The following is a 12,576-nucleotide window of genomic DNA, read 5'->3' as shown; positions in this document are numbered from 1 at the left end:
GAATCCTCGCCGACCCGCAATCCCCGCACACTAACACTATCCCACATACAGCAGGGATAATTTACATTTATACCAAGCCAATTAACCTACAAACCTGTACGTCTTTGGAGTGTGGGAGGAAACCGAAGATCTCGGAGAAAACCATACAGGCAGCACCCGTTGTCGGGATCGAACCCGGGTCTCTGGCGCTTTAAGGCTGCGCCATTATGTTGCCCCTGATGAAATGTTAGTCAGTTTGAAGAAGGGTCTCGACCAGAAACATCGATCAGTCTGAAGAAGGGTCTCGACCCAAAACGTCGCCCATTCTTTTTCTCCAGAGATGCTGCCTGTCCAGCTGAGTTACTCCAGCATTTTGTGGCCACCCACAGTTATAACAGCCCGCAATAAAGCTCTCTGAATGACTCTGAATGAATGACTGAATTCTTGGCTTATTGGTCACTCTCTTTCTGCACTAGTCTGATTGGACTGACTGACAGACTGACTGATCAGCATAGGCTAACCTTTCTATGCCAAAGCTGGGGCCCTGTTGATTATAATTCAAGCAAATGTCTCCCAGCACATTGCTCATCCCACTGAACGCCAGTATTTGTCAGGATAGATTACCTCCACTGAAGAATGTTTCCCCTTTTTCACTGACTGCAGCCCACTAACTTTTAATCAAACTGAAACATCCTGAAAGAGATTAAGGACCATTCCAGGGAACAAAGAGTGTAATCATTGCAAGGGTAATGATCCAAGCGATATAGGTTTATTCAGCACTTGTTAATAATTCCTAATGCAACGGTTAAAGCAAGAGCAACTACTCTTCCTGCAGCAATCAACATGTTCCCTGCTTAGATTTATTCTTGCAAAACAAAGTCTTTGCTGGATACTAATGATCTTCATGAAAGAGACAGCAACATTAAGGCATTAAAAACCGACACAAAATGCTAGAGTAACTCAGCGGGACAGGCAACATCTCTGGAGAGAAGGAACGGGCGATCATATGGGTCACGACATTTCTTTCAGAGTCTGAGGAAGGGTCTCGAACCAGAACGTCCATTCCTTCTCTCCAGAGATGCTGTCTGTCCCACTGAGTTACTCCAGCACTTTGTGTCTTTCCTCGGTGTAAACCAGCATCTGCAGTTTTCTAAACATTATGAAATTGCTTAGTTAGAATGTTACTGTATCTCCATTAATGGATTGCCCGAGGTTCAGGTTTATTATTTCCACTACTGCTCCAGACACTAACGGTACTGAGGTACAGTGAAAAGTTCTGCATAGGATGCTGAGCATTCAAATCAGATAATACTGTACATAAATAGTATCACGCCAAACTCAAGTACAATAGGTTGAGCAAATGGGAATAGTTCTCAGAAATGCAGAATATAGTTCTCAGCATTGTACTGCATCAGTTCCACCGACAAAGTCTAATTTTTGCAATGGGGTAGAGGTGAATTGGACAGTGCCCTAGCAGATGGAAGGACCATTCAGAAGCCTGATAAGAGAGGGAAAGAAACTGTTCCTGAGTCTGGTGGTGCATCGGTTCATGTTTCTGTATCTATCACCCGACAGAAGAGGATGGAAGGAGGAATGACCCGTGTTGGGATGTCTTTGATAATGTTGGCTGGGGCACAGTGAAGTGTGGATGGAGTCAATGGTGAGGAGTCTGGATAATCTCCTTGATTACTTGCGGGCATTTTTCAGCATGTTGAAAAATACACCGCAACCTAGCTGAGGCCTCGAGTATGCGGGGACTACTCTCGAGCATGAAGGAGAGTTACAAAGACCTCCGAGGGCCTCGTGTCGACCATGCTGCGAGTAAGAGTTGAGGGCAAACTCGCCAGAACTCGCGGATTAGGTTGCCGCAGTGGGACAGCCCCTTAAAGCTCTATCTAACTCTATTTTAAATTCATCCAGTGAATTCACTTTTGCTGCCTTCAGATAATGCACGTGGGTGTAGAAATGTATTGGTTTTGTCAGAGCTTTGATTCAGATTCAGATTCAATTTTAATTGTCATTGTCAGTGTACAGTACAGAGACAACGAAATAATAATAATAATAATAATAATAATGGATGGGATTTATATAGCGCCTTTCTAATACTCAAGGCGCTTTACATCGCATTATTCATTCACTCCTCAGTCACACTCGGTGGTGGTAAGCTACTTCTGTAGCCACAGCTGCCCTGGGGCAGACTGACGGAAGCGTGGCTGCCAATCTGCGCCTACGGCCCCTCCGACCACCACCAATCACTCACACACATTCACACACATTCACACACAGGCAAAGGTGGGTGAGGTGTCTTGCCCAAGGACACAACGACAGTATGCACTCCAAGCGGGATTCGAACCGGCTACCTTCCGGTTGCCAGCCGAACACTTAGCCCATTGTGCCATCTGTTGTCCCTTATAGAAATGCAGTTTGGAACAGCGGCATTGTGGCGCAGCGGTAGAATTACTGCCATAGATGCTGTGGACCATCATCATACCACCACAGTGTGGAGGTCACCAGATGACAATTGAGAGCCGGGCTCTATTGCTCCTCCCCTCTCACCCAAGCTTGTTGATGCTAAGGGTGACACATACCCACTGTAGCTCTGGCCCCATTACTTGTACAACATATACACTTATAGCAGGAGGGGGGTCAGAATTGGCAGGGAGTAGCTTCCCTTCCACTTACCCTCCACTGGGCCTGCATGCTCCGATCTCTGCCACCCTCCTTGCCTCTCCTTGGCTCTTGCATAGGCATCCAATGCAGAAGTGATGCAAGCTTCGGAAGAACTGTGCATCCCCTTGTCTCCCAGATCTGCCTGCTGCGTTCTGCCGTTGAGAAACTCCTTAGATTTGGACAGGTAAGAAGAAACTCCCATGAGGGGTTTGGAAATGGCGCCACTTCCGTTCATGTCTGGAGCAGTAGTGGAAGATTTGGCACCGTAGTTCTGAAGGATGTGGTCTTGGCTGAAGCTCTTGATGATGGGCCCCGAATGGAGGGAGTTCTGTTCACTCAGGGATCCACTGGACAACCTCAAGTCAAGGCCGGCCTCGGCCCTCTGAGGAAATCTGTCCTCCTCTGCAAAAAGAAAATGCTCACATCAACCTCAAAGTTTCTGTAAAGTAGAGCAGCACCTCACTCTTGATTGATAATTAGACCATTTAGACAGGCACATGGAAAGGACAGGTTTAGAGGAATATGGGCCAAATGCAGGCAAGTGGGACTAGTGTAGATGGGACATGTCGGCCGGTGTGGGCAAGTTGGACCAAAGGGCCTGTTTCCATGCTGTATGACTCTATGACTCTATCATATGACCAAATGCAATTGCCATCTCACAAGATTGAAGAGACTAGGCTTGTATTCATTGGAGCTTAGAAGGATGAGTGGATTCTTATAGAAACATATAACATTATAAAGGGACTGGACAAGCTAGATGCAGGAAAAAATGTTCCCAATGTTGGGCGAGTCCAGAACCAGGGGCCACAGTCTTAGAATAAAGGGGAGGCCATTTAAGACTGAGGTGATAAAAAACATTTTCACCCAGAGAGTTGTGAATTTGTGGAATTCCCTGCCACAGAGGGCAGTGGAGGCCAAATCACTGGATGGATTTAAGAGAGAGTTAGATGTGGCTCTAGGGACTAGTGGAATCAAGGGGTATGGGTAGACACAAAAAGCTGTAGTAACTCAGCGAGACAGGCAGCATCTCTGGAGAAAAGGAATGGGTGACTTTAAGGGTTGAGACCCTTCTTCAGACCCCAAATGTCACCCATTCCTTCTCTCCAGAGGTGCTGCCTGTCCCGTCGAGTTACTCCAGCTTTTTGTGTCTACCTTCGGTTTAAACCAGCATCTGCAGTTCCTTCCTACACGGGCAAGTACCCATAGTCGGGATCGGACCCTGGACTCTGGCACTGAGAGCGCTGTAAGGCAACAGCTCTACCGCTGCGCCACCGTTTCGCCCTGCGACTACCTTTGTGGGTGACGGTTCGGCGAGTCACGACAGGCATCTCAGGCAACGTTTTGCGATGCAACCTCTCCCGTATCACCGCGCTCCGATCGTGCTGAATCACGGCGCTGTCTCTCTGCTCTCCCTCGTCCCCCTGGAAAGAAAATCAAAAGATCATATGAAAGGCATATTTATGGTCAGGACATAGTGTGTTAGATTCTTCCTCCCGTTTCCCTGTGGCCCTGCAACTTATAATCTCTCACATATTCCCTTCAACCTCCTTCTTTGAACACATTATAAATGCTGCAATACCGTGTTGAGAATGAGGAACATGTTCACAGCAATGTTTAACTGTGGGCATTCTGTGCCTAAATAATGGACTAATCAAATCAGACTTTCAGCCTGTTTCAATTATATATATATATATATATATAAACCATTAAGGGCCTGTCCCACGTGGGCGTAATTTGCGCGTCATTTACGTGACATCATTTACGCGTCACGACGCACGACACGCGCGCCGTGACGTGCACGTGATGCACGCATGGCGTACATTACGCACGCATGGTGCGTGGTGACGTAGGCAGCGCCGCGCGGCGCCCCAGGATTTCGGGATTCACACAATCTTTGCACACCACCTGCGTGATGTGCAAATGACACCTAAGTGGGACAGGCCCTTTAGTGATCACACTAATGATATAATCAAAAAACATTATCAAAGAGCACACAAAATGCAGAAAGAAGGAATGCTGATTAATACACGAAAGGACACAAGATTGTTCCTGTGTTGGGGAAGTCGAGGACAAGGGGTCACAGCTTAAGGATAAGGGGGAAATCCATTAAGACCGAGATGAGAAAAACATTTTTTACACAGAGAGTGGTGAATCTCTGGAACTCTCTGCCACAGAGGGTAGTTGAGGCCAGTTCATTGGCTATATTTAAGAGGGAGTTAGATGTGGCTCTTGTGGCTAAAGGGATTAGGGGGTATGGAGAGAAGGCAGGTACGGGATACTGAGTTGGATGATCAGCCATGATCATATTGAATGGCGGTGCAGGCTTGAAGGGCCGAATGGCCTACTCCTGCACCTATTTTCTATGTATCTATGTAAGGTGCTGGAGTAACTCAGCGGGTCAGGTAGCATCTCTGGCAAACATGGATAGGGGACGATTCGGGTCAAGACCCTTAGTTTAGTTTAGAGATACATTGTGGCAGCAGGCCCTTTGGCCCACCGAGTCCACACCAACCAGTGATCACCCCGTACACTAGCCCTACCCTACACACTATGGACAATTTACAATTTTTGCATTGTTGGAGGAAACCGGAGGAAACCCCATGTGGTCACAGGAAGAATGTACAAACTCCACACAGACAACACCGGTAGTCAGAATCTCTGCGCCCGTAAGGCAGGAACTCTGCCACTGCACAACCGTGCCTTCAGACTGAACATTGGTAGGTGACATTTCAGCTCGAGACCCTTTAGTTTAGTTTAGTCTAGTTTAGAGATACAGCCCACCGAGTCCACGCCAAGCAGCGATCCCCGTACACTAGCACTATCCTTCACACTAGGGATAATTTTACAATTTTTCCAAGTCAATGAACCTACAAACCTTCTTCAGACTGCAATGGGCACAGTAGCCTTGTTGGAATTGGACAGCTGCAGATGAATAAAGACAAAGCATTTACTGAAGAAGGGTCTCGACCCGAAACCTCACCCATTCCTTCTCTCTTCAGAGATGCTGCCTGTCCCGCTGAGTTACTCCAGCTTTTTGTGTCTATCTTCGGTTTAAACCAGCACCTGCAGTTCCTCCCTACACAAAGCATTTACTGACCTCCGCTGTGCTTCCCAGCACCAGTTGAGCAAGTTCCTTCAGGTACGTGCTTGGCGGAAGCACTCCTGAGCTCTGCCAACGTGCCTCGCAGATTTGTACAATGGTGTCCAAGGATACTCTCCGGAGTGGCATGTCGTCGCACATACTCAGGAGGAGGTCGTTCAGCTGGTCACCGAGTTGGATGGGCTGTCAAAAGGCACACAGGAAAGACTGTGAAAGAAACAAGAGAACTAAAACATGAGCCTTTAATTTCACAGTGAAGTAATCCGGCAGAACCCTAGGATCACAGTGGCACTCAATATCATCTCCAAGAGTGGTGACCATGCAGGTGATTAAGTGTTTTTTTTTTAACTCGACGAGAGAATAATTACACACTCCAACATAACTTTGCTTTGAAATATTCCAACTATTCCTTTCATGATGCAGTGAGGTGTTCTGCAAGAAAAAATATATCATTGTAAGGGTGTTAAGAAAGAACATTTGGCCCATGAAATGCGAGCTCATTGTCACCACCAGCCAATTAGATCTACTCTTTCCACAAAGATTATGACAATACAGAATGAGGCCATTCCACCCATCAGTTCAATGCTGGCTCAGATCTCATCAATTCCATTCCATTCATAAATTCACCGTGTTTATTAGTGATAGGAGTAGAATTAGGCGAATCGGCCCACCAGGTCCACTCCATCATTCAATCATGGCTGATCTATCTTTCCCTCTTAACCCTATTCTACTGCCTTCTCCCCATAACCCCTGACACCCATACTAATCAAGAATCTATCTATCTCTGCCTTAAAAATATCCATTGACTTGGCCTCCACAGCCTCTTATTTCCCTGCAGCCTTGAAACTTATTTCTCCCTCACGTTTCCATCAGTTTTTTTCTACAAATAATCGTTGCCACACTCTACACGAGGAATAACTTGCTAAATAAATCCATGCAGTCACAGGGAACACATGCAAACTCCACACAGACAGCACCGGAGGTCAGGATCAAACCCGAACCTGTGGAGCTGTGAGGAAGTAGCACAAACTGATGTGCCACCCTACTTCCTTTCCAAACCTGGGTCTAATTTGACTGTGGAGTAACTGTGGCAAGCAGAGACCATTCTGTCCGTTAAACCTATTTTGCCGTTCAATCTGATCATATGATTCATGCCTCTAATTTTCCCTCCCATTCCTTTAATGTTCAAAAATCGAGAACGGGCACAATAACTCAACGTCCACAAATTCAGGGGTAAGGAATTACAACCCTCTGAATGAAGGAAATGCCTTTTACTTCAGCCTTAAATTGCCAAACCCTAACCTGTTAGTTAGTTAGATGCTCAAGAGTCCAAGGAACAGCACTGACCCCTAATCGTACTCGAGGAGGAAGAAAGTGACTGAGAAATAAATAATAAGGAGGATCCTGATGCACATTATGTCCATGTGCTCTTGTGTTCCCTCAGTGACAGGGATTTATCTGGTTGCAAGTTACATCAGATGTTGCACGTCCCTGTGAATGCGGCCTCGACCTGCAATGGATCAAACTGGGCAAAGGCCTGGACTTGCTACAGGTCCCAATTCACCCTAAACATGGTGATAAAAGCCGAGCCTTATCCTGCCCTCACTCAGTGGTGAACTAAACAGCAGTGTCCCATCTGGGCTTAACATCCAGGTTTGGGATCAGGACGGCAAGGTGGCGCAGCGGTAGAGTTGCTGCCTTACAGCGCATGCAGCGCCAGAGACCCGGGTTCGAACAGTCTGTACGGAGTTTGTACGTACTCCCTGTGACCTCCGAGTCTTCGGTTTCTTTCCACACTCCAGAGACGTATAGCTATGAAGGTTAATTGGTGTATGTGTAAAATTGTCCCTAGTGTGTGTAGGATGGTGTTAGTGTGCGGGCATCGCTGGTTGGTCGCGGACTCCGCGCTGTATCTCTAAACTAAACTAAACTAAACACCCTGCGGAATTTAGTTTAGTTTAGAGATTATTTTGGATTATCACATTTTTATGGGGTTTTTTCTCATTAACTTTTTTTAATGGTTCCAATAAATGTTGCCTATTTATTCATTTCATCCAGTGAAGCTTAAACTATTGCTTCTGAGCTTTGTGTCATTATTTGTTGTGTGGCTTTCAATCGCTGTATGTGAACATTGCAATGTGAGATTAGTGTATTTGTACCATATTTGTACTATGTTATACACTACTGCACTGGAACAGCGGGGAAAGTCTATAAAGAGTATACTTTAAACAATCAAATGCAGCCTCCCGTGAATGCTTGTACCCCCTGCTCAGATGCACAAAATCAAAAAATGTTTAAAAGCATTTGTGTCATTCTGTGGAATTCATTGCCAGACACCTGTGGAGGCCACGTCATCGGGTATTTTTAAAGCGGAGATTGATAGGTTCTTGACTCGCACGGGTATCGAAGGTTATGGGGAGAAGGCTGGAGAATGGGGTTGAGAGGGAAAGATAGATCAGCCATGATTGAATGGCATGAATAGACTCGATGGGCTGAACAGTATAATTCTGCTGCTGTGATATATGAAAGCAACAAAGAATTGTACACATATGAAGACAACTGCAGAACTTTGGAAGAGAGGTGGGAATGCAATTTATCTCTGCCCAGGCAAATTAGACCAGAGAAATAACAGATCAAACCTGGGTCTCTGCCGCTATAAGGCAGTATCTCTACCGCTGTGCCACCGTGCCACCCGATGTGCAGGTACAGAAAGCAACTAGCAAGGCCAATGACAAAGATTGAAGCATTAGAGTTACATTGAGCATTGGGAGAGAGCACATTTTGGAATATTTTGTACAACTCTGGTTTCTGAACCCAAGGAGGGTGGTATATGCAGCATAAGATCACAGATAGACAATGGGTTATAGGGGAAGATGAACTGTTGGATCTGTACTGATTATGGTTTGAAAGTGAGAGGTGATCTGTTTGAAATTGGTAAGAGTTTGGCAGAGTGGATGGAGAGATGAGATTTCCATTGGCAGAAATAGCTGGCGTGAATGGGTTTGTGTTACAGGGTTGTGTGTTATCTTCTCTAAACAAGGGATTAACCATTCAGGACAAAGACGATAGGAAACATGGGCCTAATGGCCTTCCCCTGCTTCTATTACTTGGGTGGCCCCATAGCAGAAGCGTCCACATCGTGGGGCTGGAAACAGGAAGTATCCCGAGCTAATTCTGCTACCACCATCATCTATTGCGACAAGTGATGGCTCCCACTGATTGTTGCCGGAAGCTTGCGTCCTTTTCAGGACCGACGATGACAGCGAGGCCAACATTTGGAATGGACACGAAAGAAGAAGATTCTTTGGGTTCTTCATTAGAATAATAGAAAGAGGGGGAAATTATCAGTTTCACTGTCGGCTTTTATCTCTGCTCTTTATTTTTCTCAATAGGGGAAGAGTTTATATCAATGAATGGTTTAGCATCATCAATAGAATTCATTCAAGGCTCAGAAATCTGTCACTTCTCACCTGTGCTTCAGGAAGCTGGTAATCCGCTGCCCAGTACAAGGTCATCCCCAGCGAGTACACGTGCATCTGGAAAAACAAACGGAGAAACCAGGTGAAACAAAGCACGGCCACAACCAGAGGCTGGAAATGAAGGAAGAGACGAGAAGGCATGGTGGCACGGTGGTGCAGCAGTACAGTTTGTTTTGCAAGGCACCAATACTTGGATTATTTATTTCTTTGTTAACCCTATCTCTAAATAAAAGACATGGGTGATATGCATACGTTTTACATAAAGGTGGCAGAATATTTCCAGGAACTGTAGGGAATTTTCCTGGTGTATCTGTAGTAAATCAGATGCACTTCGTAGCATTTGTGTAATGGATTTTTTTGAGAAAAGCTAGCACTATTGTAATGATAGACACAACATTCTGAAGTAACTCAGTGGGATAGGCAGCATCTCTGGAGAGAAGGAATAGGTGGCGATTCGGGTGAACCCTTCTTCAGATTGGAGAAGGTTTCTGACTCGAAACATCATCCATTCCTTCTCTCCAGAGATGCTGCCCGTCCCGATGAGTTACTCCAACATTTTTTCCCTATCTTCAGTGTAAACCAGCATCTGCAGTTTCTTGTGCAGGAAGGATCTGCAGATGCTGGTTTAAACTGCAGATAGACACAAAATGCTGGAGCAACTCAGCGGGACAGGCAGCATCTCTGGAGAGAAGGAATGGGTGACGTTTCTGGTGAAGAAGGGTCTCGACCCAAAACGTCACCCATTCCTTCTCTTCAGAGATGCTGCCTGTCCCACTGAGTTGCTCCAGCATTTTGTGTCTATCTGCAGTTCCTTCCTACGCTAATGATTCTGGTAGATACCCATTTCTCCCTGTAACAAATGGCTGCGCTGATTAGAGCCACAACCCCTCTCCTCTCCAGTGGAATTGATTTGATTCAGGACGCATTTTTGGAAGAGTTTTTTTTTACAAGGGGGATTACTTCAGTAAGAGGTTGAGTTTTACACTCTGCATATATATTTGATGATTTGCTTGAGGGCAGTGAATTTGTATGAAATTGCCTGAGAGACCATCCAAGCCCACAATCCGTAGGCTGGGAAAACTGCTTCACACAAATTCAGATGCAATTGACATTTGAAAACCTAATCTGCTTTGCTTCTTTGTACACAATAAAAACTCAGCATCGCTCGTGCTTGTGTTCATACAATGGCCTAATTTAGCGATAGTCTTGCATAGGGCTTTTATTAGATCCTCCAGCTTTTTGTACGCTGTACTCTGCGGTTGCCTAGGTAACAGAATACCAGCTCTGACATTAGTTTAAGAGCTCGAGCATTTGTCACTCTGGTGCTGGGATCCATTAGAGATGATCAGCTTGGGTGCTTTGCTATTTAGCGCAGTTCGCCCTGTGGAGGCAGCTCTCCATTCAAGGTCCCTTGGTTGGACGTGCGCTATGCAAGCATCAGCTTCATGCACAAGAGGCAGAGAGGTAGACAAGGGCAGTAAACTGATCGACACAAAATGCTGGAGTAACTCAGCGGGACAGGCAGCATCTCTGGAGAGAAGGAATGGGTGACGTTTCAGGTCGAGACCCTTCTTCAGACTGATTTAACGGGTGACGTTTCGGGTCGAGACCCTTCTTCAGACAGTAAATTGATGTTGCATCAGACAATGGTGTATTATGATTAGCTCTGCTCGCTATATTTTAGAAGGATTGGGAGACCTAAAGAGAGGAGAGGAAAGATAACCATAATATGTGCAAGGTTGGGGAATTTCAGCCATAGGTTAGAATGGAGAGGTTGGAGCTCGGTTTACTTCAGGGAGTGTGTGGAGAGAAGACAATAGACAATAGTCCATTCGGCCCTTCGATCACGCACTGCCATTCAATGTGATCATGGCTGATCATCCCCAATCAGTACCCCGTTCCTGCCTTCTCCCCATATCTCCTGATCTAGAGAAAGAAGTGTAACGCTCACTAGAATATGTGCAAGTATGTGGAATTCCAGCCTGAAGGTTAGAGTGGAGAAGTAGGAGTTGTTTTGGGAACAAAGATTGAGAGTGGATTCGATGTGGATTTGCCCAAAATTTGAAATTCCAGACAGAACCATCCACTGAAATCACTTTATTTCAGGGTATCTAAGATTTGTGAACAAAAGTCATGACACGCTGAGATAAAGCAAACTCTTTTCTTCAGTGGATGGTGCAATGTCTGGAAGGCACTCTTTTCAAACGTAGCCCACATAAAACATAACAATTAAAACAGAATGTAACAGTTGACAAAGAAGGTGTGTTATAAGGTCAAGGTCAGAAGTGATAGGAGCAGAATTAGGCCATTCGACCCATCACGTCTACTGCGCCATTCAATCATGGCTGATCTATCTCTCCCTCTTACCGCCATTGTCCTGCCTTCTCCCCATAACCCCTGACACCCTGTGCGAGCGTGTATGGCAGGGTGCATTAATTCCCTCACAAAGTCAGCAAGACTTCTAATTGACACCTCATTCAACATTAAAATCAGCTGTTAAAATAACACTGCACTGCACCTAGACTGATGAAGTTAGAATTGACCACCCAAGAATGAATGAAAACTTAATTATTATCACATGGACATGTCAAAGTGAAAATCTAGTTTTGCACACCATACACTAAGTAGGCAAATAGTCTCCAAAAGTGTAGGGCACTGAGAATATTACAAAGTGGTCAATGCTGTAGCAATGGTCCCTCTACACCACTCTCCCCCCCCCCCCCCCCCCCCCCCCCCCGCCCCCCGATGCCGGGTCCCTCTTTGTTCCCAGTGGTCCCCCCATTCTGGGTTGATAAAGTTGACCCCCCTCGCAAGCTATCTGCGGAGGGGCCAGGTGTGAAGTGCCGCAGTTGGTTTTAGCATTCCTAGACTGTAAGCATGGAAAATCTCCAAATCCCCAGTGAGTCTTGTCCAGGGGCTCCTGGTGTGAGGTCCGGACACGGGGTCGGTACATGAGGGCAGGATTGCACTGGGTAACGCAACCTGCATTGTGTCAGCCACATCCAAGATCAAGGCTCAGCCATAACATTGAACAGAAGGTTGGGTGAGGTGTGCAAAAGTGTTGGTGGCATCAATGGCCCTCAGCTAAACAAGGCGGCACAGCGATCAGGAGATCAGAACTAGAAACACAATATAGAAAAGTGACATCCTATAGCCATACTTAATCAGTCTTTAATGATCAGTTAATTTACGTCCTGGCTATGTGTTCATATAGTCAATATGTAGAACGCTGTGCATATCAATGTGGGATTAACCAGGAACTGTACAAGATAATGAGCCAGCCCTTCAACACAAGAGGAAATGTGCCTGCCCAATCTGCATTCATTAATTCACATTCAATTAGCATAT

At 45.8% G+C, this 12,576-nt stretch overlaps 1 protein-coding gene across 2 annotated transcripts in view; it reads right to left on the bottom strand.

The window, feature by feature from the left end:
* frmpd2 (FERM and PDZ domain containing 2) overlaps window positions 1-12,576 on the bottom strand; it is a 145,947-nt gene that overhangs the window by 85,044 nt on the left and 48,327 nt on the right. For both annotated transcript variants that reach the window (XM_033012960.1, XM_033012961.1), the window contains exons 4-7: window positions 9,220-9,285; window positions 5,747-5,932; window positions 3,941-4,070; window positions 2,662-3,051 (exon numbers count right to left, since the gene is read on the bottom strand). In XM_033012960.1, the coding sequence (XP_032868851.1) occupies window positions 2,662-3,051; window positions 3,941-4,070; window positions 5,747-5,932; window positions 9,220-9,285 (772 nt within the window). The remainder of the gene's footprint in view (window positions 1-2,661; window positions 3,052-3,940; window positions 4,071-5,746; window positions 5,933-9,219; window positions 9,286-12,576) is intronic.

Source organism: Amblyraja radiata, chromosome 37, assembly GCF_010909765.2.
Source record: "Amblyraja radiata isolate CabotCenter1 chromosome 37, sAmbRad1.1.pri, whole genome shotgun sequence".
Classification (NCBI taxonomy): domain Eukaryota; kingdom Metazoa; phylum Chordata; class Chondrichthyes; order Rajiformes; family Rajidae; genus Amblyraja; species Amblyraja radiata.
Note: the sequence above shows the minus strand (reverse complement) of the source record. Positions and strands in the feature narration are given on the sequence as shown.